A 26,925-nucleotide genomic window follows, 5' to 3' on the forward strand; every position below is an offset into this window, starting at 1 on the left:
GCAAGTGCCTACATGACATCAGTGGAAGAACTGGTGCTTTTCAGTGAGCTAGAATAATGTCGGGGCCCACTCTATTCCCTCCCCACGGTGGATAGAATCTCACAAACCTTCTAGTGCTGACAGATGCGTAATGAACAGTGCGCCCCCACCTTAACAAATTAGAGGACCCTAAAGCTTCACCTTCAGGAGTTGAATGCGACATCCTGTTCCTTAGTGCATGAAACCTTTTAGAATTTGCGATGTACCCACTGCGTGGCCTTAAGGGAATCGGAACAGTAGCAAGTGTGCCTTGTGTAGTGGGGTACCGGCTAATGATAATCGCATATTCTGATGCTCATTGGCAATGGCAGTGATGGAAGCGACATTTTTCTTTTTGGAGCACACTCTGGAGCAGAAAAAATGGTGCTTTGGAGCAGCCTTAACTGTCTTCGGAGCAGAAACGAATGCTATAGCTAGGGATTGCTATTGGTGTATTCAGAGCAGATGCGTGTTCCTAACGACTCCTCAAATCTAAAACATCACTTAAGCATCTAATAAATATTTATAATTATTGTTACACATGCCATATGCTAGTATGCAGCTAGTATTTAAGCCGTATAGCAGCATTATTGGCATAACAAATGGGGGAGGGGGGGAAGGGTCAAGGGAGTTTGGACTTTTCTTGCATTCAGGCTGGGGAGGACAGCCCTTGCAAGTGTCCCCCTTGAGATTTAGCTGCAGCATGTGATAAAATTGAGTTGACAGTTAAGTGCAGTCAACTTTTTAAAAAGCTTTTTATCCGTTCTGTGTAGATGTATTATATGCCCCTGAGCTGTGTGAACTATGGAAATCAGCAAGGAGGTGAATGAAAAGAGACTGAATAGAACTATGAAATTGCTAGATCTTAGACCTGACACTCGTTTTTTAAATTCTATTTGAAAGCATGATTTAATTCTTATATAAATAAAACTACAACCGATGTAAAAAATATGAATTGGTCAGCATGACCTGATTTGTGTCACCCCTTGTGATTTTTCTGTATTTACGCCACTGAGTAGCATACTAGAATGATAGCATGCAGCTTGCTTACAGTTTTCCTTAGGTTCACGGGATTGTTCCCATCATTCAAAACCACTTTAGAGCAGGTTTAGAGCAGTTACTAGCAAATATTGCACTTTAGAGCAGCATGAAGCAGCATTTCTCTTTCGGAGCAGTTTGGAGCGATTGGAACAGCACTTTTATCACGCTTGTACCACGCATCATTACTGCAATATTTCATGTTGCATTGTGAAGCATGAACATACGATGAGTGTGTTTGTGAAGCATGAAAGCTACTTTTACTGTATTTACAAGCAGAGGAAGTTCTTTTCACTGTTTTCATAAACAGAGGCATGGCCGCGTGGTAGCACATCTGCTTGCTACGCAAACGACCCGGATTTGATCCCCACTTGGACCCAAACAACCCTGGTTCGTTCCCCACTCTGCTCGAGGATTTTTTTATCATTTATTTATTTTATTTGCATCGCTCTTGATTTTTCGGTCACGTATAAGATGAGGATTTGTCTCTCAAAACCGCCGACGCCGAAATTTCTGAAAAACGAGCTCTTTAACGCTATTGCGTTAAAAGTCGTCAACATCCACTGATGACGTAGTGATTAGACGTTGAAGACGACACCTCAAATGACCCTTTTTTGGGCAATAGGTGACTGACTCAGTCGCACCTGGGTGGAATAAGGCTGGACTAGTGAGAAGATCTGCAGGACGTAGGAGGTGTGTTAAAGTGCCCTTCCATTTTGGAGTGTTTTTCAGCCTCCACAATGTCTCGTAGGAAAAAAAAAAGCAAAATATGGTTCAACAGAGAGGGCTGGCCTTTTGCTTTGGTTGACAAAAGGGGGTCCCCGCTCCCTTGTTAGCAAGCACCGAGATCAGGCTACTTGTGGCTTATGTAAACTTGGGCAACACCATGAAAGCAAGGGTAAGCGCTACTTTCAAGCAAGTCTTAATGCAAGGCAACACCATGGTGTGGTACCCTTAAGGAACACAGCATGTAAAGGACATGTATCAGCTCAAAGCAGTAAATTATGTTATATTACCACACTACAGCCCCTCGTTGCATATAGTGCAGATTCTAAGAGCTGGGGCTCTTTGCTAGGTGGCGAAATTGACACAGAGCCCTTTTAGTCACGGCAGCCTAGAAAATCAGCCTGCAATTTACGTCAGTCTTGACACAACACCATAGTGCTATAAAAAATGGTAGTGTGGTGCCTGATGACCATCAGCAACTCTGCGCAACTCATTGTGACGTGTCCTTGGATGGTCGGTCACCGGCTCAGCCTGCAATAACTCAGGCAAAAAAAGTAAAATAGAAGATTTTCCTAATCTGCAAGTGCGCTTCTCTACAATGCATATTTGTCTACTAATGTCGACACCGGCGGGGCATCAAGTGGAAACGAGGTCCCAGTTGCAAGCACTGGGACTTGTATATTCTCTCTGTCTACATCAAAACAGCAGAGTCGCTATTTTCCATGTCATAGTACAAACTGTGCCCAAATAGACTGATTTTAGTAGCAAGAGGCTGGCTGCCAATAGTAGGACCAACTGCATAACAGGAAAGCTAGCTTTATGAAAAAGGTCCATTCTGTGCTACACCACTTTTGAACAATCCGCAATATTGCTGTTATGTTTTATTCATTTTTCCAGCTTCCTAACTAGTGAGTGTCAACATTGACATAGCAGATGTAACCACTTTTGCACTTGCTTGCCTGTGTGAGCTCTTTAGTGCATGTAGAACACCACTGCCACACTCATACCGGCTCTTGTCATACAAACTTGTTAGTATACAAGGCCATTGAAGCGGCTGGGATATTTAGCCCCCACACAGTTCTTTATTGTGGTCAGAGTGAGACAGTTGGGCCAGAAAACATTAACAGAGTATCACTTAGGAAAATGCACAAACAAAATGCGGTAAAATAAAAGGAACCACAACCGAGTACAACAAGAGCGTGCAAATATATGTCCTTATAAAAGGCTGTATTCAAATAATCAATCGCACTAGTAATAATAGAGATAGCACCGAGATTCCTGATGTCATAAATATCTTGCAACAAATCACCAAGCTTTTTGAAAGCACTGAAATGAAAGTTGTGGAGTTAGCTGCCCAGTAAGCTACTGGCAAAAAAAAAAAAAAAAAAAAAAAAAAAAAAAAAAAAAAACCAACAACAACAACAAAGAAAACAAACAAAAACTTCCAGAGCTAAAGGTGGCCACGAACACTCTGTCAATGTTGAGGCTTTTGAAGTAGCAAATAGAAACAGCTGTGGAAAAAAAGGGTTATGCATAGGTACAAAGAAAAGGATGCATTCAAGCAAGTAGTAAGCGAAAGCAATAGCAAAAGTGCTGCAACCAAACACTACAGTGGCCTACGAACTGTTCTATCGATGAGATCTAAAAAATAGCGACACTCAAGTTTGATCCAAGCTTTTACAGATGCTGTTCTGCCTTGTGGACAGTGGAGCGTAGACTGGCCCGCCATGCTTTGCCCACTCAGCATCAAAATCGTGCTCCAAGATCTCGGCTCCTCGTTTCCGGGCCAGGCCGGTCTCTTCAAGCTTGAGTTCACACATCTGCATATCATCACGTCCTGGATGGACACAATTACAAAGAAAAAAATTAAGCAAGGCGACACTAATGTGCAGTAAAACCTCATCAATTTGAACTCTGCTATTCCAATTATTCCTAAAGATTTCTGGGGTCACAGTGTTTTGCAATGTAATTATGAAAGGATAATTTGAAGTGGGGACCAGCACTAATCGGTTTAATTCAAAAACTATGGGTGCAGTGTGCTAATTCCAGATTCCAATTTCGCCGAAAATGCCTGGGAACGACGGCCCTCAAAAGTCACAAGGCAATGCAAGCATACTAGTGACAGGCAATGCAAGCGTACTAGTGACAGGTGAAGCATTCCAGCCAGGAGTGCACCTGCAGAAAGGAAGATATGCTTCACTGCAACACAGCAGTACACGCGAGCAGCATTATTACGCTTGGAAAATAAATTTCCAAGCGCAATTTGCGAACTTGCCCTGCTGGCCAAATTTTTGCCTGCATCGCTCACTTCGAGAACTCGCAAGCCTTCAATGATGTTCGACACTGTGAATTCCGTCACACTGGCCCTCATCAAGGTTTACCAGAAAAATTGGGCAAACGGAAGCATCATGAAGCGCTGACGCAGCAGAGACATGCTGCCGGCGTTTCACAGTGTTGCAGTGAAGCACACCTTTTTCGCAGGCCACATTTCCCCTGACCACACTGTTTTTTTCACTGGCAGCAGCGAGACCTGGAGTGGCCCGTGTTTGCGGCGAAATTGGGACCAGGTATTGCTGGGCACATAATCCTTGGAGCCGTAAACTCGACAGCCACTTCTAATTCTCTGATTACTTTATAAATAATTTAAAGTTCTTTGCATCTCCCTTTTTGTATGTTCTGTTAATTTAAAAACCCACTTAATTTAAAGATCTTTTATAGTCCTAGGGACACTAAATCATTAAGGTGTCACTGTAGCTGGGCCAGTCTATATAGAAAATCACTAAAGAGCAGTGAGCGATTTTTAGTTGTTTTTGAAACTTGATTGTAAATGCCTTGCACCGTTACAACATTTGGCTCACATGTTCACATTAGCCCCAACTACCAATGGGGGCGTTTTCTCACGTTGTTGGAAAAGTGTTGTGGGGCCCCTTTGAAATCGCCCTGCAATGCTTTTTTGCAGTGATAAGATGCTTGCAGTGCTGAATACTGAGATGTATGCAATATTAATTATCAGAATTGATGCATGGTAATGAAAGTTGGCAGCGGCGGCGGTGGCTCACGGACGCAGGCTAACAGCGCTCGTCTGTTTTTCAGTTGGCGACCGGCATTTCGACGTTCCAAGAGAGGACTTGTCGTGCTGCCTTGGATTCGGGCCCGACTGCAATTACTGGCTGGCGTGCATCGACGGTCTGACGACATCCTTTGGCGCGACACGGCCCATTTCTGGAAATCAAAGCATAGTCCTTGCCGCGCACGGACGTCAGTGCTGCTCCCGCCATCTGTGAACAGCGGACGCAGCTCTCAAATCTTATCTTCGGTGGTTGGTGGGTGTGGAGCTGCTCACTTTGGCAGCGGCGTCGGCGGCTCACGGACGCAGGCTAACAGCGCTCGTCTGTTTTTCAGGTTGGTGTGCACCTTTTGTTGCCTACCGTCCAGTGCCGATGCTACCGCTACCATAGGCGATTGTGTGGTGTCTTTTGTGAAGTGTTGCATTGTTTTGGGGTAACTTGCTACAGAGCTGTAGCTCGGCTCTCTTAGCTATATGGCAGGCGCACCTACTGGTCGTATTAATGACGTATCGAAGGCGCTTTCTGAGAAGGCTCCTACTAGTATCAAAGAGGTCGTCAAAGTCATCAGTGATTTGGCCACTAAGCTTGATGCCTTCGCAGTTCATATCATAGCTCAGGTTGATAAGATTGAAGACTCAAACTCAGAAATTAATGTCGAGGTCGGGAAAATGCGTGAATCTGTCAAATTCATGAATATGGCCTTTGAAGAGCTTAAGAAAAATGTTGCGAACTTTCGAAGGGAACTAACAGAGGTGAGGACTCAAAACAAAGATATTGTGAAACAAAACCAAGAGATGGCTAGACAACTGACTGACGCTAAAAAGGAGATTATTGAACTTAAGCAGCATGGAAGGAACATGAACGTGGAAATCATAGGGCTTCCACAAACCGCAGATGAAAATCTAAAGGCGACAGTGGGTAAAATGGCCACCTGTCTGGGAATCGAGATGTCCGATGGATACATTGATGTCGCACATCGTGTCCCATCCAGAGATAAAGATAAACCAAATGTTGTGGTAAGATTTGCAACCAGGACATCCTGAGACAAATTTCTGACTGCAGCTAGGAAGACGAGGCTAAATACGAGTCACCTTTCTTTAGAGCATAATGATCCCATCTATGTCAATGAGCATCTCTGCCTAGAAAATAAGATTCTGTTCAGGAAAGCTCGACAGGTGAAAGCAGAGAAAAAGTGGTAGTTTGCATGGGTGTCTCAGGGCTGGATTCTAATGAGAAAAGCTGAGAACTCGGCGGTTGAACATATTCAATCTGAAGGTGACCTTGCCAAGATTTCGTAGGTGCTCGTGTTCAGTTAAGTTCTGTATTTATAAATATGCTTAATCCTTCATATATAAAAAAACAGAAATGTAACAAGTTCTCGGTTTTCCACTGCAATGTTCGAAGTTTACGCAGGAATTTAAACAATCTGGTCACCTATATAGCACGGTTAGACTTTGGTTTCGATATTATTGCTTTGAGTGAAACATGGTTGAAGGCTGATGAAACATTGAGTATGCAGGGATTCAGGCTACTATCGCAGCCACGCAACTCGCGTGCGCGAGGAGGTGGTGTTGCGTTGTTTATACAGGACAATAATGCGTGCAATGTCTTGCTTGATGCATCTGTTACCAACGCAACTATAGAAACTCTGTTTATCAAAATGGAAAAAGAGCCAGTTATTGGCGTTGTATACCGCCCGCCCGGTTGTTCGATCAAAGCGTTCCTGAAGGAATTTGAGTCTGTGCTTATGGGAGTTTCCTACATGCACTACAATAATATTGTAGTTGTTGGAGACTTTAATATTGACCTGTCACCCGATACCTCGAATGAGTACACGCTCCTCTTAAAATCCTTTAACTTGTGTAATGTCATAAATGAGCCAACGCGTATCACTAACACGTCATGTACTCTTATTGATCACGCCCTCTGCAATGTTGGCAATGATGTGCATGCTGGTGTGCTTCCTGTTCCGATTGCCGATCACTTGCCTATTTTTGTTGCCCTTATAAATGAGCCTCTCAATACGAACCTTCTAGGGGAAAATTAACAACAAACATTGACTATAAGTTACTACGAGACAAAATAAGTCAAATCGATTACTGCTCTATGTATGACGAGGATGTAAATATAGAATACAGTAATTTCATATGCTCTCTCAAAAATGCTGTGTCACTAAGCACCACCACAACTAGTAGTAAGTACGCCAAGCCACTCTGCCCTTGGATGACACCTAGTATTCTAGAAATATTGAAACAAAAAGACCATTGGTATCACAAATGGAAGCAGCAGAGAACCAATGCCTACTACTTAAATCAATTCAAATGCTATAGGAACAAGTCAGTCACCCTAATGAGGAAACGAAAAAAAGAATACTATGCTAAGCTTATCGAAGAGGCTGGAGGCAACACTAAGCGAATTTGGGAAATAGCAAAATCCGCTGTTGGTCTTGACTCAGATAAACGTGTACTGCCTGATGACATAACTCAAGACACGGTGGATCGCTTTAACAAGTATTTTGCAGACGTCGGGCGTGCTTTGGCTGCTCAGTTTCCTGACACTACAGACCACACGCGTCCCATTAGACCAGTTTCTGATAGTTTTGCCATATTTGAGATAGAAATGTCCCATATCATGTCAATAGTAAAAAAAACTAGACGCCAATAAAGCGGCTGGGCTCGATGCTATTACAGTTAAATTAATAAAATATAACATAGACATTCTGGCAGACCATTTGCTGCACATGTTTCAACACTGGCAGGACTGTGGTATATACCCGAATGAGCTTAAGTTGGGCAAAGTCGTCCCTGTATAAAAAGATGGAGACCAATCAAGTGCATCAAATTGCAGACCAATATCTGTGTTAAGTGTAATTAATACAATTTTTGAAAAAATTCTATCAGTGCAGATAACATCATTTACATCCAAACATAATATAATTTGCTCAAACCAGCATGGTTTTCGAGCACACAGATCTACATCTACTGCAGTTTTGGTATTAACCCAACAAGTTAACAAAGCCTTGAACAACAATAAGATAGCCGTCGTAGTTTTTTTAGACATAAGAAAAGCTTTCGATTCCGTCAACCACAACATCATGTTACCGTATTTACTCGATTCTACTGCGCCCTCGATTGTAACGCGCACCCGATTTCCACCGCGGAAAAAAAAAAAAAAAAAAACATAAGACATCGATTGCAACGCGCACCCATTTTCTCGCTGGCCCGCACGATCACACCACTCGAAAAAATTCTCCTTTCGGGAGCGTCTTCCATTTAAATATGAGGTACGGGCGAAGCTTGTGCCCATCTGACGTGTAACAGAGCATTGCCGTCACTGTAGTTTTACCGTAGACCAATGTCAGCACGCGAACTTGCTTTGCCCCCTTCTCGACGGTTGTGGTGCCAGGCATGTCGAAGTAAAGAGGCGTCTGATCGGCATTCTCGATTTGCCCAAGCAGGTAGCCGTTGTTGCGCCGCAAGTTTAGGACGAACCTCTGAAAACTGTGAAGCTTTTCATCGTACTCCTCCGCAAAACTTTTCGCATATGCCCGTTCGCCTTCGGAGGGAAAAGCCTTTCCTCTCCATAAAGTTAGTTGGCCAGCACCTGCTCGCTTTAAACCGGCTCCGCGTTAGACCTTTTTCTAAGGTTAATTGCATAGCCCGCACTTGGAGCAGTTCTGTCGTCACGGGCCGCTCAGCCGCTCAAGCACATACTCGCCGAGCAGCTCTTTAATTTGCGGAAACCGACCCTGCTGTGGTCCTCTGAAGCCTTTGCGTGAAGCTTTGCTGTCGACAATCTTCTGCGTTTGTTTCCGCCGATCCCGCACGCACGTTTCGGGAACTCCGAACGACCGCGATGCGGCCCGATTTCCGTCCGTTTCCGCACACGCGATGGCTTTTCTTTTAAAAGCGGCATCGTGGTGCACTCGAGTTTTTGGAGTCGGCCCTTCCACGCCGTCGATGCTAATGCACTACTAGATGACGAACTCCTCAGCACACGTACGAAGTGCCGCACATGGGAAACACACAGGCAGAAACACGACCTCCTCTATAAAGTTTATAGAGGAGGTCGTGGGCAGAAATGGCTGACGCGCCATGCCGACGCACGTAGGGGGCGGCCATTTTGGATTTGCCGATGGCAATAGATTAAACGTATTTTTTTTTTTCGTACTCGATTCTAACGCGCATGCGATTTATGAACTCGCTTAACCGGAAAAAAGGTGCGTGTTAGACTCGAGTAATTACGGTAAGTAAGCTTTATGACTACAGTTTTCGAGGCAAGATTCACCAGCTTCTCAAATCATACCTATCCGACCGACAGCAACGAGTAGTGATGAATGGTGTCGAGTCCTCTACTCAATCAATAGTCTCTGGGGTACCACAAGGCTCAGTTATCGGACCAACTCTTTTATCCCTGTACGTTAACGATTTTCCCTCCATCCTACTATATTCAGAAATTCAGAAGCTTTATTGTACGCAGATGATGCGGCACTAATCTTTGTTGGTGACAGCTTAAGAGACATCGAAGATAACATTAACGAAGAGTTACAGAGAGTACAAGTATAGTTTAAACGAAATCACCTAAATATCAACACAGAGAAAACTAAATACATGGTCTTTCACTCTAGGAAAAAGAACTCGACTTTGCAGGTTTTAACTTGGTTTTACATACGGCACTGCTACAGCCAGTAGCCTCGTTTAAGTACTTAGGGGTCATGTTCGACTTGGACATGAACTGGAAATCGCATATAGAAAAGACATGCTCCAAGCTAGCATATGGGTGTCCCACGCTACTAAAAGCCCGTGAATGTTTTGGCGGATCAATTTTGCGCATCCTATATTTTGCATTCCTGCACAGTCACTTGAGCTACTGTATAGCATCGTGGGGCAGTACATATAAAACTCATTTGAAATGTATTAGCCGCCTGCAAAAGAGGGCAGTCCGGATTATCACATACTCAAACAAGACGGATACTGCAAAACAACTGTTTCAAATGATGCGTGTACTTCCACTGGACTCTGTTCACGTGTCTAGTGTAGCTGATATAGTGCATGGAATAATAAAACGCGATGACCCATTCCCATTAAGCAACTTTATGTTACCCGCGCGCTGTGCAAGAGCTGCAGCGAATCACTGTTTTAATTTACCGGTAGCCAGAAATGCCTACGGTCGAAGGCTCATAGAATTTCACGGCGCTCTCATATGGAATGCGATACCGACTGATGCGAAAGAGGCTAGAAGTTTTTCATTGGCCATGAAGCATGCACTTCATGCGAACTTTCTGAGTAATACGTCTGCATAGTCATTTAGTATTATTATAATTATTATTATTATGATTAGTATTAATCTAGTGCTATTATTATTCTGTGCTATAAATAGCTATGTTCTGCGCTATGTTTCTTTGTATAGTTCAATCATGTGTTTTTTGCTTTTTTTTGTCTATTTTAAACATTGTATCCAGTTTGATGTCCTTTGTCGCTGTGTAACCGCTTGCACAAGTATGTAGGTATGTCGCACAATCGGTCCCTCTACTAGCCAGTTAGGCTATCGGACCAAACAAGTGTTTGCGAAGTTTTTTGTTACATGGATGTGAAAGTTACAATAATAAAAAAAGTTATTCGTCTGAAGACTTCAAAACACAAGCACATAACGAGAATAAAAAAGTTTCCTTTCACATTTCGCTCTCCCACTGACGGCCAATTCAAATCACTGCGTGCCTTTAACAAAGACATATCCGACGAATCACCTTGTAGTAGCCATAATGCAGCATGCGTAACGTTGTTTTGCAATTGTTTTCATGATTTCATATTTTACAGCACAAATATTCTTGTGTTTGAAGAAGCATAGAGAGTTCTTTTATAATTTTCAGTTCACAATAGTGTGGACCGAGCGAGTATTGTGTGTGACTGGTCCCGTTACACCAATCAATATGCACGGCCAATGCCGTCACTCTAACGTGGTGAAACGATCACAGAAATAGCCAATGTGTGTTGCTCTAACCTGGAACCAATGTGGTTTTTCCATTGAGATAAAATTATACGAGTTAGCTACTCATACAACGATATCGGTGCATTCCACATTTTGAAAAGGAGCAATGAAATCTTCAGTGGACTCCCATTAAACGGAAAAGTCGCATGAACAAAACTGTCCAGGCACATTTGGTTGGTCTCCTATATATTTAATGATAAAGACTTTCGGACAATTAGAACATTTTTTTTCGCTTGCGTCGGTTAAATAGAACTATAACGAGCAAAATCCATGAACGGCGGCAGTGGCCACGGCAGTCTAGCAACCATGAAACTAATGCCAAAGTTAGCCTAGCCTAGCCTAGCCAAGCCAATCATTGTGCACGCCGAGCAGCAATCGACGTCTCGTGGTGAACTTGAGGACAGCCTTGAGGAATCTACAGCTGAAGTTCATGATGAGGACCTGTGCTCAAGTAGTGATGAGATGGTGTGTGATCCCGAGCTCTTTTCAGTGGCTGACAGTGCAGCAAGAGATGCTGTCATCCTGCTGCAGCCTACTTTTAACACGATAGTGGCACAGAGTTCCTGCCCAGCCTTTCAGCAATGCACTCCTACTATGTGAGAAAGTGCTTGAACAAGGCCGAGCAAGTCGTTATCCCCTCATTTTTCCGAGTCAGCAATATTAGCAACATTTCTCTTTTTAATCAACTATAGTAGTGTTGTATACTTCAAAATCTTTTTGTTCAGTCAGCGACAGTTTGTGCTTTTCAAATATGATCATATTTCATTCATTTCGTGAGCTTTAAATAAAACTTCTTATAAATGGAACAAATTTTCTTGTCCCTACGAGTTCCGTTTAGGAGGACTCCACTGTATGCACTTAATAGGCACTCGACTAAATTGAGCATTGCGGTGTTGCATAGTTATTGCCATAAGTGCCATCATGCACTCGTGGCCTGTAGTGCCAGAACTACATTGTACAGACTGAACTCTTGATTACTCTCAAGGTGAGCCAATGTGTTAAAGAAACATAAAAATTAAGAGCAAGAAAGAAAGTGCTTAAGTTCACGACATAGTGAGGTCTAAGAAATGCAGTTTGCACTGCATTTGTTGACACTTTTTACATAATGGTGAGCCTGGCAACTAAATCCTACACCCAATGAAGAATTGATGTGAGGGAAATATATTGTTACTTCTCTTGTGTGGATGTTTTTAGCATTTGTAAAATAGGTGAGCAGATGTTTTCAATAATGCGAGATGCAAAACTCTCCATAAAGCTCGGTGCATCAAAATGCCGACACGCCATTGACCAAAATCACAGGAGTCTGCCGATTATAGTGCCACCTATAGGTGGAAAAACAAGCTAGTAAATGGCATTGTTGTGTGGCTCAATGCACAAACCGCCAAGTAGTACCACGAATGAGCAGTGCACTCATGGCTTGCATTGCGTGGATGCAACTATAGGGACCTTTCTTGCAAACTTTCCTTATTCTTGGCAATTGTGGTGCATGCTTCAAAGCGCTCACCAGCGATAAGCAAAACGGGGGGCCGGCCTGGATGCAGCTCCATCTGCCGAGCGATGTACTGGCCGTCAAAGTGAGCAAACCAGAGGCCACTGCTGCTTCCATCTTTGCGGAAGGGAATGCGGAAGTAACGCTGACGATTTTCCTCGCTCAACATTTGGGGTCCCGGTGAGATGGAGCCTGCAATAGCATTCCGTTTCATTCATTTTATTTTACCCTCAGGACCAAAGTAGTATAGAGGTAAATGGTTAATACAGACAAAAGTGAAACAAAAACAAAGCAGCAAAAATGACTAGGTAGTACAAAAATTAATTGGTCAGTTAAGCCCTGGAGTGATGATGTCCGTAATAGCGAAGCGAAACTTTGAGTGGTCCTTGATAGAAACAATTGTGCCGGGAAGGTGGTTCAATTCTTGAGACGTCCTGGGAATAAATGATTCATGACAGGTTCTGCTATGGCAGTGCATTATCCCAACCTTATGGACATGATCAATGCAAGAAGAAGTGTAAAAAGGAGATGATAAAAGGTTTTCATGCAGGTAGAAATTGTAGAAATATAAGGTATGAAATAAAGCAAGGCGAAAAAACTTACGTGGGGATGAGAGGGGAGGAAGTAGTAAGGAGTTTTTCAAGAAGGTTACACTTGATGTTCGGCTGTAATTGCAATAAATGTAACGAGCAGTGTTATTTTGGATTAGTTCAAGCGATTGAATATGAGTGGCAGAGTGAGGGTTCCAGATGGATGATGCATAATCGATTTTACTCTTAATGAGTGTTTTATATAAGGTTAATTTTAATGAGAAAGAAGCAGAAGAGAAATTTCGCCGGATATATCCTAACATGCAGTTAGTATTGCCTATTAGCTTATCAATGTGTAGAGACCAGGTATGTGTCGAGGTTATGTAGACGCCAAGGTACTTGTAGAATTTTACGGCTTCTAGGGGAATCTTAAGATAATAGTTTGGCGGAGGGACATTGTTACGAGTTACACGCATGACAAGCAAGAAGGCGAAATTTCCAGCGAACACGTCGGTAGCCAAGCGCGCATCTAAAAAATGAGCTGACCAGTGGTTCGCAGGGATGCAAGCAAATTCTCGATAAACAAAGTCAAACTGCTAATGCGACTTGGATAAGCTTTAGTGCGATTTCAGTGAGTCTTCTTGCCTTGGTCTTAATCGCGCTAAAGCCTAATCAAGTATGTACTCACTCGCCCAAGTGGGAGGCCCATTTCAACTACAGCTATGCAATGGGATTATCTACAGTATAATTAGTACTCAACCAGTCACCATAAAAACAAAAAAAAATCGATGCAAGGAGACTAGAATGCTGGCCATAAATAGACATTAAATACCCTGTCATCCTTACACTGACGACAGTGGTGGCATCATCTCACAGGTGTGGCCTAATGTACATCAGTGCCCTTATTCTAGCGCAGCGAATTAGTGTTGCACCCTTACTAACGTTGTGCAGGTCTACGGCAGCATGCTTTACTGCACAAGGCCATTTCTCAGCTAACAGTGGTTTTCACCATAACAGACAAATGTGCGCTGCCTGAATAAGATCATAACTGTGACATGTCATCTGCATAAAAAAAATGTAGCTTGCCTAGTTACCTCCATGACTTGCAGAGTGCCCTGACTGATAGCATGAATATGCAGGTCAGTACATCTTCACATACCAAATGAGGAGACCCAGTACAGTGCTATCCTTTTGTTTATGATGAAGGTTACGATGAAGGTTTGGTGTTAGCTCAGCTGTTTCCCCATGTGACACCAGGCATACACGGGTTGTTGTCAATTGCACACAGCAGTTAATCTTATTTGTTATATATATCATGTACAATGGAACTTCAATTATACTGTAATTATACTGTACCTCTCCTGGCCTCGCGACAAATCAGTTTGGTCCCAGCAAAATCCCCATAGAAGTAATGTAATAAAAGCCTTGGTAATACAATACAGTTTTAGGTCGACCCCACGTCTTACGACGACTTTCAAATTCTGTCCAAAAGAAAAAAAAACACCCTTACACGAACCAAACATCAAGCAAAAATTATTGAGTACAAAATATGAACTTGTGTTCCCCTAGGTTGACGATTGGAAAAGTAGAAAGTGAGACAGGATGTCTTAGAATGGAAAATTTATTGTCCTGGAAGTTCATGTGCTTCAACATACGCCTCAATCACATGCGTATGAACTCAGGGTTGTTACCTAGTCAAGCTCTATCTAGCCAGCTGAAAAGTTGATATTTTCCCATTTTCGGTCAGTGGGAACTTTTCCTGGTCAACATACAGCTGATCTCCTGCCCTTGTCACACTCGCAGTCACAGTCTTGCATAAGGGTGCAACACAGCTGTTTTTACTGTGCAAAATTACTTTCACTTGACGTAAACGTTCATTACAACAGTGAGACCCGCTTATTATAAAAGCTCGAAACAATGTCTCCGCATCAAGCTTCGTCGGCGGCAGGGCAACCGAGGAAGATGAATGCTCATGCTAAAATGGCGAAATTCCTAGGTTGTCCGTGCCGACAATTCGTTATATCAAGAATCTCTTCCATTGTTACTTTGTTACACAAAGGTCACAAGAACATTTGCTTTTATGGAGTAATGGCACGAGAATAGAACTTGGCAACATTTAGAAACTCGTTATATGAAGGTTCTTAGTAAGCGGGGTTAACTGTAGTTCCCAGAGACACAACAAATGTTTAGGACAGGTGCCGAGACTTCTCCAGTATTGCTAAGGCTTGACATTGTTGCGATGTACTAACCACATGCATCACTTGCTTGACAGGCAAAAAAGCAGCACAAATGCAGGAGCCAAGAGTGAAGTCATAAGAAGAGAGACAGACAAAAGGGTGGAGAGTGAGAAGAACGATGAGAGAAGGCTTGCTAACGAACATGGCATATTGCTTCTGCAATAAAAAGTTTGGTGCATCGATGCTAATCCACAACAGAAAGCAGGTCAAACTGTGGCCTTCAGACTGCACTAGTCCAAAAATTCAAGGGTTCTCAAAGACAGCATTCCATCCAAGACCATCAAGGGCACTGAAAATGTGCTTTTCAAATTGAAGAACTTTAACCTTCTCGGTCCCTGGGTATTCAATTGGGTACCGTTACTTTAAAGGCCCCAGATCATCACAATTTGATGTCTGCGTGTGTCGAAATTTGTCTTTGCACAATAAGGATGAGAAGTGGTGCCATGTGTCTAGTCACATTCCCAAAACGAGCAAGCGAAAATGACTGCACGAGCGCTCGGATGCGTCCTTGCGATAAGCGAGAGCTTTTTGTCTTGGTTGTAGCGTGAACGACGTCTGTAGTAGCACATTCTTTTAACTGTGGATGCCTTGTAGATCATAGTGACAGTAATCTTGGTCTGATATTTTTGTTGCACAGAGACTTCAAAAGATCAGAAGTACACAGATGGGTATCATCACATCTTAAGACAACTGTTCAATTTTTCGAATTCATAATTTTTCTTTGTTTTTAAGGACAGAGAATCAATTGGTACAGTTTTGCAAAAGCTTTTTTTCATTGGTGCATTCTTGAAACTTAGGAGGTTAAAGGTTTTTATGGGCCTGTATAAACACCAAGGAGGAAAAAATATTTTACTCCTTGCAGCTTACACCCGCTAGGTGGTTCCTGCTGCGGCCACACAGCATCAATTTCATTTTCAGAAATGTGGCTGAATGCCTACCTACCATGATTAGTTTGACAGGAAACCATTTATCTATCATTGCGAAAATAACACAGCAGTTCTCAAAACACCAACGTATTAAACAAAACACTAACTTCTAGCAGCTACATCAGTTTCGTGCCAACACATGTCGTACAAAATGAGTTTCATGCGAACACATGTTGCAGAAGTACATATACACAATGAAGACGACAAATCAGGTCCTCATAGAAAGACATCGACATGCAATGACCGGATAAGGCTGTCTTGTCTATTACTTCAGCAGCAAATATGCAGAACATTGTTGTCTTTAAGCTGGGAAAAGATATGCCAGGATAAACAATAATTGAAGCAACTCGTCTGGTCTCCTACCTCGATTCTGGAGTGAAACAGGAACTCTGATCTGCGGGGCATCAGCCTTCTTGGAATTTTTGCTCTTCCACGCATGGTACACTTTGAGCCTTCTGTGAAACTCTTCACGGCAGGCTGCCAGAAGCTCCAGGTCTGAAAAATGCGACAATGCTTGCTTATTACCAATTAGAATGCATCCTGGGCAAAAAAGATTAAAAATAAGATGATATAAGTAGGCCTATGGCTACAGTTCGTAGACAGTAAACAAACAGTCAATACTTCGAGCAAGGAAGTGTCTGATTAAATACAAATGAAAGTATAGACCACTTACCGTAAGTCGCAGGAGGTACGAATAACTGCAATGTAACCAAAACAAACCTTTTCCAAGGGCTGCAGTCACGTATGATGTGATCAGCATGCAACCTCGCATGTGCAAGAACCAAAGCATGCAATGTGTGTTGCATACAACCATTTCAATTTCTGAACGTTAAAGAAATTCAGCATGCGAAGATCCGCGTTGCCAATGAAATGAACGCAAAATGGGTTAGGCGAAGGTTAACAAAAGAAAGCACCACTGCGGAAATTCGCCGACTACTTCTCATGGATTATGCATATTACATGGAAACTATATCCGAATTTTGCTTGCAGAAAGACGCCGATCATTCCATTTCATGGGCGCACACCCGAGTTCAAGACATCACGAAACACCATTCGTGTGTGCCACCTTCGTTTTCATTAATGATCTTTTCCTTGCCATAAAGAGTGACCAAACTGCAACCAACATTGTTTAGGCCTAGCCTGGCATGTTGTCGCAGTAAGTTTGCCCAACATATAAAATTTGGGCGCCAAAAAGATCGTACTCAAGCACCGAATCAATAACAGCATTAAAAACTAGAAAAGTCCGCCAAGCTTATGTAAAGGCATGCACCGTTTTTGGCAGTAATTTCTGGCCTTGCTGCGTGCTGTCAAACGACAAAAACAAATGTCCTATTGAAGTGACGACTACTAGCCGTACATTTGGAGAGAAATAAAAATAGACTAACACTTGCATGTAACATGCGTGTACCCCCAAAAATAATTTCTATGGGTAAACCACCTTCAGTACTGCAGCATGCCTGTCATTCATTTGTCCAAGAGAGGAATGAGTCACTTTTTCCATTCTAACCATAAGCACAGTTTCGCTGGTAATGCAAATACCACGCATATTATAAAGTAAAAGTTTGTCGTTCCCTGTTAAAAATTATGTTTCACAGAACAGAGAAGTCAGAATTTTTAATAAAATTTGCCAGGAAGTAAAATTTTTTAGCCAAAAACTAGTAAAACGAACATGAGCCTGTACGTAGATGTGATATGCCTGAAATCTGCGAAATCTGTCTGACGTCACGTAAATAACTAGCTGCTATTCAGTAAGAAATTTACGCGAATTCTGCCTGGGTGGGATGGTGACCGCTCTGGGCAGAGCTTACACTTATTCTTAGGCTGTAACCGACATAAAATATAAACGCGGACGCTTTACGCAACTTGTCATAGCTGCATGACACACTCGAAAACCAACAAGGCCGACGATATGACTAGGCATGAGTACAGTGAACTGAAGCAGGGTGCATGACTGACTTCCCTCCCGGCTGCAGAAATGAGACGGTGGCAGCGATATCGTGTAGTTACCACCTTGGTCATCACAACACACGCGATCGGACGATCAACATCCACATATAGTCAACAACGACAAAGGAGCACAAATGAAACATTGCCTGTGTCTAGCCACTGTTGTTGAAAGTAGCCTTTCTTTTTTTTTTTAGTAACATTTGTGCGTGCCATTATGTCATCAAACCAGTAATCAGTTGATCTAGTAAAGCAGTGGTTGTCAAATGGGGGTCCGTAAAGCCATTTCTCTGGTCTGCGAAACCCTAACCCACTTTTTAAATATTTTTTTAAACTTTGAAATAAAATGGAGTGATGTGGCATGTTTGTTTGATGATTTTGGTAGAAATAAAAGGCTTCTGTCTCACGCTCTAGTTGTGTTAGTTTACCTACGTACCCCCCTCCTTCCCCTCCACTGCAAGGAGTTCCCCATCACTTCCACCAATCCACAAGAGGTCCCCGACACATCTATGGCTGAGAACCAGTGTAGTAACGAATAAGACATTTATAAATAATAAATGTTACGTATACATAAGTTAGCAGTTATCTCCAGTACCTGGCGTCGAGACTGCTCATTTGTTCCGAAATCGAATGCGAATGTGTTTGGGGAACTCATTCGACAGAAAGTGTCATTTTCATCAAATGGCATTAGTTTCCCCATGTGACAGCAAACAAATGACATTACAAACGAATGACAATCGCTGTAAATGACATCATATTGTAACGATGTTGAAGGACTTGGGGTTTAATAAAACGTACTTATTAAAGGGCGAACCTGTGCCCCCAACTCAAAGGGACTATGGTCGTAGCACGTTACAGCAGAACACCAAAGATGTCTCCTTCTACTTCTTCAAGAGGAGTCCCAAGCGCGTGGCGCACATCATCCGGGGCCAGCTGGGTTCTCGTGCTATCATCATCGTCTTTGCGCAACACTAGACGGCGCGCATGTATGTCCCTGTGCGCGCGGTGATGGGCGCATTGTTTGAATGCAGGCAATATGCCGCGGCATAATATTTGCTGTGCGACAGGGTAGCCTGCTGACAGAATAGCCTGACAGGGTCTTTTTCCTTTTCTTTTTCTGCCCTCAGCCCTTCGTTCATTCACACCACATCTCCTGCACTTCCTCCACAGTGACGCACCTAGCGCCACTCCTTTAGGAAATGCGCTCGTTACCACGTTTGTTTTCTGACAACCGCATTATAACCGGTATTATCTTGGGGGACTGCACAATAAGCGGTATGCGTACACCTGGGGTTCTACGGAAGGATAAAAGGGAGTCGAAAAATATTGCACTGTAACCGGTCCTGCAAGTGTCAAAATGATATGACTGCATTTTCACACACCTAGCATTTTGCCTGCACTTTCCCAAAGAAGTGACCCTGAATCTTATGCAAGTGCACCGCAAGCAGTACACGTCACTCATTTATCCATATTTCCATAAATTATTTTCTTTTTACTTGACAGTCATAGAATATGCATTTGCTTTCTGCACGCATTGCCGTAACCTGCCTGCAGTGAAGGAAAGTGGCAGCCTCAAAAATGCCCATGGTTTGACAGCTCCGAGCTTTGTATTTGTTTCCTCCCCTTCATAGCAAGTTGTGCAGCCTCTGCAATGCATTTGGCCTTTTGGCATTTCTCGTTTGATATGGCAACCAATGTTCCACAAATTCACTGCCTCTGCCACAGCAGCTGGTTGCACTGCAGAAGAACATTGCGTGCAGACATGCAACCCTCGAAACAACACAAGTGGGCCTCCAAATGTTGCGACAGATCACTACTGCATTTGGTGTTGCATATCTTTTTTTGTCTTTAGAAGAAGTGACTGGTACTAGCTATGGTTGATTATTTGTTTGTTAATACTTTAAGTAGACCATGATACCAAAATTTTCAAGTTGAATTAACCGATGCCGCTAGCAAAGTTCTGAGCGCAATCACTGTGGCAACCCCAAACTATAGCGACAATATCTACTGACACCCCCGAGAAACAACACCGTTTGGAATCAGATCTTGAAGCATATGGTTTAGTACACTGCAGATAGGAACTTATCTCAAGGGCTCATGAATCCTACACAGAATTTTGATTTTATCCTGTGAAGAAATTGCGGCACCTTTCTGTGCTGTTAGGTACAAAAGTGTGTGGAAGAAATGCATCCAGTGCGGCACCATTTCACAACAGGTGGTAAGTTATCCTCTTTCTGATGCATTCCAAGTGAGAGGAGCAGCACTTTCTGAGTAAATTTTTAAGCGTACTCTCAAAAGTCCACAGTATATGGCATGACTAACCATGCATTCTGGGGCTTCTACTGCAGTTTCATTGAGATTAGCAAAGTTTCATGGTTCCTTTAATGACCTGTGACATGCAGCATTATGGATCTCAGGGACAACACATGAGACAGTCAATCGGAACAATTTCTCTAATTATGAGCTGTTCCATTTCATGCAAGAGCACACCAAAAATTATTTTTTTTTGTGTGAGTAGACAAATGAATGGTTGGTACATAAATGTGAAAGAAAGTAAAGTGCAGTTGAAATAACTGCTTTTAATGATATTCAAGTACAACAAAAATAATTTTGTTATGACTAATGTTTCAATAAAGTAGCACTAAACAAAAAGAGACAAATGGGGCGGCCAACACCAACGGCCTTGATGGTCAATACCACCCATATTGTCATGGTGTGCATGACAAGATGGTGGTGCACACCTGCAGCCTCCTTTTCCTTGCAAGGTGCGGGCATCGAGGCTAGCCCGCTATGACCTTTCTCGCCTATTTCTGCGGTTTTAATGTCCTAACATGACTCTCCCCCTCTCTGCGGTCCGTCATTGCTGGGAGAGTGGGAGTGACGTTTACCCCTCTCACCCGGCCCTGGTTTGTATCGGATGTCTACGGTGGCGTTGGGCTCAAGTCTCCTCAGATGTTTTGTGCACGCGCCAGGCGGGAGTGAGAGATCCTTTCTGGACATCGAAAGATGAGCATGCCTGTTCTTTCCGTCCGTCGGCTTCTTTTGTTCTTGGAGCTCACTCAGACTCGCCAACGGTGCCTTACCTCCACAGCAAACGATTACCTTTCGTAGTCCCTTCCGAGCACTAGGCTAAAAAGCAATGTGGTTCGTTCACGCGTGGTCGTACTACGCCAATCCGTTCCTCTAGAAGCCAACATGAGCGGAGTTCACCCTCGCTTGAGCAATCAGGCCTTGTTGTCCCTGATCATGACAGCGCGCAGCATATTTGTGAAGGCACGTTTCCCTCAGCAGTGTGCCACCGCCTACCCAAGGAGAGGTGCTTGCGGCACCCTTCGTGTTGCACTTTTGCTCGTGGCATGGATAAGCCAGCCACCTTTTGCAGCGGGCATTGTACTGCGTTTTTGGTGTTGCCGAAGGCAATAAAGTGTTGCGACTTGTTGAGAGCAGTACTGTTTAGTTGCTGCGGTGCGGTCAGCGCCTTGCACGTGTGCAGTGGCGCCAGTCACGTGAGGAGACGGTGAACGCAGCCCTGTTGCACGCTAGTGGCCGTACTGAACCCACACTAGTGGCCGCACTCCTACGAGATACATGTACACTACAAAGGCAGTTGTCCTTTCCAGGAACATAGGGAATCTGAAGGGCCTATTTTTATTTTAAGGGGGCAGAGTGGTCTTTGGGACCACAAAGTGACAAAAAAATCCATTTTTTAAAATTGACATATTTGGTTTCTGCAAGTACTTTTCTATGTCTTTGCAAGTTTTCACACACCAGAAAGCGGTATTTTTTTTTTTTTTTGTAATGCCATTCTAACTGTCCAAATGGACCATATGCGAAATTGCTTTGTGCTCGGGCAACACTGGGCATTTTGACAAACTGTTTAGGAATCTTGCCACATCTTGCCACTTGTATGTCATTGCATCTTTCGAAAAGCGGTGGAAGGATACCTACAAGATATAAGCAAACAAACATTCAGTGCGACGTCATGAGCTAGGTTTCTCTTAGCTGTTTAAATGATTGTTGTTTACAAACACAGGCACTATCACAAATTCATCTCACAGGGACTAGAGGTCACACTTATATGTGCATTGCAGGACTAATGATGCACTTGCAATGTGACCCCCTCCCCCTCAGTTTTTTTCTGTGCACACTCCCATTTCTTAGCAGCCTTTCCTAGATATGGCCCTTCACAGCAAGCCTTAAGAGGCATTAGTCACTTGTGGACACTCGGGGAAATTTAAATCAGTTATTTTTTATATCTAAGTAGATTCAAATGTTTTTAGGAGCTGCGAGTGTAAGGCAGCCAAAATGCTGAATCCCATACAACTAAGTTATGGCTGTCTCCACAACTGTCTGTTTTATAATGCAACATGAAACATTTTTCAAGTGAGGTGAGTTGCAACACAAAAAAACAGCTGCAACGCAACTGAGCCAAAGAGGCTAAAATGCAGAGAATGAATCCTGCCTTACGAATAAATAGGACTGCCGCGCTCTGAACTCATGCAGAACGTCATTCAGTCAAGCCCTAGCGATACTCATGGTGCCAGTTTTCGAAACCTACGGCAGTGCACCCCACTATCTTTTCGATTTTATTTCGTTGGTAAATGAAAATTAGTTTTATTGCTGCAAGGTGACCGTACTTGCGGACACAACGGAGCTTGAACGCGGACAAGCAACCGAGCTGCCTTTCTAGGATGCGTGTACGGCATGTTACTCGGAGTAGCGGAAGCTCTGCACGTCTCTGTGCGCAATCACCTTCAAAAATAACATTTCTACGTTGTCTACCTGCATGGTGAAATCTCGTCACAAAAAAGCCCGTCCTAACAGTTCGGTTCTGTCACACTATTTACCCCACCAGCAGTGGCGGACTCTCTATTCGACGGCAGGGAATCACCAGGGCTCTTCGATTTACCATCTCAGACTCACCGTGGATAGTCGGTCCCCGGGTAGTCCGAGGCTTTCCCGAAGTCATAACAAAATTTGAATGCCGCAGAGCTTCTCAGCGAGTTCAAGACGGTAAATTGAAAAGCACCACTGTCGTGTAGAGGCACGACGTAGTGAAAACACCTAGCCCCAAAGCTGACAAACCTATAAAAACACAGCCTGTTCGCGTAACACAGAAAAATGGTTAGTCCTGCATTGCTCTCGTGCAGCCCGCACACCGTGGAGATACATGCATCCAAGACTGTGCCCGTAAAGCTTGTGCACGCCATACCCTGTTTTGTGTTTAAGTGATCACTGCAAAATCGTAATTCATGCCACATACCTTGCTCCCATCGCTGTCTGTGACTCCGCGCTGCTTGTACAGCGGCACACAGCAGTGTACTGGCATTTCGCCAGCAAAAAAAATCTGACTGCGACAGTCGAAGCGTTGAAACGCCTACGTTCGCATGTGTGTCGCCCGCGCGTAGTGGTCAAGCCTCGCCAGCATCAAAATGGCGGATATGGTACCTGCTGCGTTCTCTAAATGGGCAACCGACTTCGAGGTTTCTTTATAATTTGTTGCCACCTGTGTTAGAAGCTCTGCTACCAATTTATGAGCACCTATAAAGGTGCTCATAAATCGGATTGCAAAACATGCGCACCATGATTTTTCTAAAAAAAAAAAGTAAATTTACGACAGTTCTCTTTTGAGGCCTTAATGTCATTGCAGCCAGGGCTGGTGCAACAATAATTCTTTTTGCAATGAAAACCTATGCGTGTGTAGACTGCAAGTATAGGAGCAGAATTTAGAGTACAAGCCTTTTTAATTAATTAGTCATCAAAATTTTAACACAATTCTGATTTTCAAGATGGGTAGTTCATTTTGCTGTAAAATAACAAGGCCTAAAAAAAAAAAAAAAATCTTGCATGCTTTCAGCCTATAGTCATTAGTCTATGCTGGCATATATTTAATATCACTTTTATTACGCACTTTTTTTCTATGGTGGCCTTAAACAATAGAGGGTGAACTTAAGTTATCTCAGGAACAAAATGAGTTACAGAAAAACAAATTAAATATTGGTAATCAGCAGAAAAAACTGCATAATCCTGTGCAGTTTTATCAAGATCACTGAAGAAATAAACAATAAAATGTCTAAGACCAGTCTACTCCCTTAAATGCGGAGCATGTTTAAGTCGCACAATGTCATGTATCGTGTGTCGGCCCTGTCCATACTCCCACTTCGCATGCTCGTGCCTCGCGTATCGTGCTGCATGCTTACGTCTTGTGCCAACTGTGCGCTCTCCCACCTTCCCCTCCTCTTGCGCCTTGCCCTTGCAGGCAGCGTCTGCTAGTAAAAAACGACTACTTGAGCTGCACAACTGTTCAGTCACCACACCATATATGTAGGTGCAAGATCGCACACCAGCATCCCACCACTTGTAAAAAGCAACGCTTCTCTTTCAATCAATAAACAAGAATAATAAAGACGAAATAACAATTAAGCATTCCTAAACCATACCCAATCACGCAATATTCATGCGATACCCCCACCACTCTGTGACCCACTTACTCAAGTTCCTCCCCTGAAAAGATGCGAGCGGCATTTTCTTAAAGTACCATATTAAAAAGAACCACATAATTCGAAGGTTGCAGGTTTGGTCTCTGCCACCGGGACATTTCAAGCACTATATATTTTGTTCAAAAATAACATATTGCCAATAACATATCCCATAAATGCTGTTTTTTTTTTTTTTCATATGGCTCATAAAGCACAATCGAATCACTGGTGCAAAATGTTGTTGGCACAATCAATTGGTGTTTGCTAGGCTGGAAAACTGGCTCCATACCAGCTACAGTTACTCTTAACTCTTTCTGGCTGGTATTTCAGGTTTCTTTTTTCAAGGTTATCAACAGCAGAACCACATTTAGTTGTTGCTATAATGCGCGATAAGAACATTGTAAGAAACTGTATAACACAAGAAGACATACAATAACCCAGGCCTGTAACCACGAATTTTTTTTCAAAGGAAGGACACTTGAATTTTTCGGAAAACACCTATTTTTATACTACCTTGGTCCTCCACCCAAATTTTAAGCCATCCCCCTATCCTGGCTATGGACCTGCATAACTCACAGTCAAGCGGCTGCTCACTGATATGTCCAATTTGGTGATAATTCTGGGATTGTTACAAGCGGATTCGACAGCAACTGCTTACGTTCAAGTGATTTACAATAGCTTTCAGGTAGTATTGCTGTCACATGCTCAAGCGTGGTAACAAGCAGCAGTTGATGCTTGAGTGAAAATTTTGTACTTACCACATGAGGTGTTGATGACATCTCTTAGCTCAGAATACTTCCACTTGGACAAGTCAAACTTGCCTTCCGATTTAGCCTTGGCCTGTGACCTGCCCACCAAGGAGAGAAGGTTGTTAGACGACACAGCGAAGATGTAGACAAAGAAAGGCGCACCTAACTGGCAAGACTGGGGTTCCCACGTCTTCCACCACACTGTTGTTCTCCTGGGCGAGCCGGAGGGCAAGCTCATGGTCCCGCGACTCCTGCTCAATTAGTTGGTTCCTGCACGACAAGGAAATGGCTCAGTGCTGAAGGTTTCCGGACTCTTTAGGACATCTGAACACACCTCACGTGCTCTTCCTTCTGTTCCAGGAGGAGTTTCTCTTGCAATACTTGCTGGATGAAAAAAAAAAAAAAGAATCTTAGCCATGCTATTACAACACACTTGCCAGTGTCTAGACATTGGTAGCTAGACATAAATACCGTCTCTACGGCTCACCAATACTGTGCCTCGGCCCAGCACTTTACACTGCTAGGAACATGCACAAGTTGAACTTTCTTAACCGATTCGTATGACTAGGCCTCAGGGCACAAACAAACCTTTTCCTTATCTGACATTTTTCTTTACTGTGCTCTTAACACGTGTTACGTAGATAAAAACAGTAAGCAGGGCAAAAGGTCACCGACGTTGGTTTGTGAAGCATGTTAAGTGCACAAAGCCAATAGCAACAAGGTTTGTTTGTGAACTTCAACGCTTAACGAGAGACCTAACCCAATAAATCCAACACAGAACTTAGCTAAGGAAAGTGCAAGTCTGCAACTGTTGTGTAGTAATTAAAGTGTAAACTGGATTAAAAAAAAAAAAACGAAGCCCCATTTTTAACGGGGAATCCAAACTCAACTTTTTGACTTACCAGTATGCACAATCTTTAAGTTACACTCGCACACCCAGATTATATGCACAGAAATGTCCAAGCAAATGAACAAGAAAGCGCCTTCTATTCTAGCTCAAATACTTTGAAGGTCTTATAAATAAACATTTCGTAGGTCTTATGTTTCAATGAAGAGGATGGTCACGCCTTGTCACTAGGAAATGAAAAAAGGATTCCATCTCCTCTCTGACAGCTGCTATACAATGTGCTTTGCAGTGATGCACTGTACTAATTCTGGGCTACTTTAAATTGTTTTACAGAATTACGACTGGCAAGCACAATACAATATCTTTGGCAATAATGTGGCTAAATCTATCCCTTCAAGTAGATGTGTTAGTCTTTATCAAAAGCCAAGCACATTAACACATAAAACTGAGGGTCCCAAATTGAGCAATACTACAATAAATGGTGTCTCCATAACAGCTCGCGATTCGCGCATTTCATAGAGATTCAAAATGAGCGTTGAAGAAGCGAGGCAGCACAGTGAGCTGATCCTGGCTGTGGTAAGCGCTTGCTCACCAACAAACTGTCATGGCACATAAGTAGTCTTACATACTTGTCTCAGTTTTTCTTTCGCAAAGGCACCCTCAAGTATGGAAACACAGAAAGAACTAACCATGTCGCTGTTAAGTCACACACACTTAATCGTTAAACCCAGGGACTCTCTGCCAGGTCTGAATTCTTGTATTTTAACTGCGGCAGCCCATTCAAGCCATCTTCTGATCCCGAGAAAACTTGTGAAACGAGACCAGGTTGCAACAGAAAGTGGTGCGGCAGCTATATACCGCACAGCATTTCGGCATCACAAGTCCA

At 43.1% G+C, this 26,925-nt stretch overlaps 1 protein-coding gene across 2 annotated transcripts in view; it reads right to left on the reverse strand.

The window, feature by feature from the left end:
* Positions 1-3,294: 3,294 nt before the first annotated feature.
* jar (Myosin heavy chain 95F jaguar) overlaps positions 3,295-26,925 on the reverse strand; it is a 255,795-nt gene continuing 232,164 nt past the window's right edge. Inside the window, exons 21-26 of one of the 2 annotated variants that reach the window (XM_037426322.2) lie at positions 25,527-25,576; positions 25,355-25,462; positions 25,202-25,290; positions 16,384-16,515; positions 12,343-12,519; positions 3,295-3,619 (exon numbers count right to left, since the gene is read on the reverse strand). In XM_037426322.2, coding sequence (XP_037282219.1) covers positions 3,441-3,619; positions 12,343-12,519; positions 16,384-16,515; positions 25,202-25,290; positions 25,355-25,462; positions 25,527-25,576 — 735 coding nt within the window. In that variant the 3' untranslated portion in view covers positions 3,295-3,440. Of the gene's footprint in view, positions 3,620-12,342; positions 12,520-16,383; positions 16,516-16,693; positions 16,719-25,201; positions 25,291-25,354; positions 25,463-25,526; positions 25,577-26,925 lie in introns of those variants that run through there. The other variant, XR_012895116.1, reaches the window with a different exon arrangement.

This window comes from Rhipicephalus microplus, chromosome 5, assembly GCF_043290135.1.
Source record: "Rhipicephalus microplus isolate Deutch F79 chromosome 5, USDA_Rmic, whole genome shotgun sequence".
Lineage (NCBI taxonomy): Eukaryota > Metazoa > Arthropoda > Arachnida > Ixodida > Ixodidae > Rhipicephalus > Rhipicephalus microplus.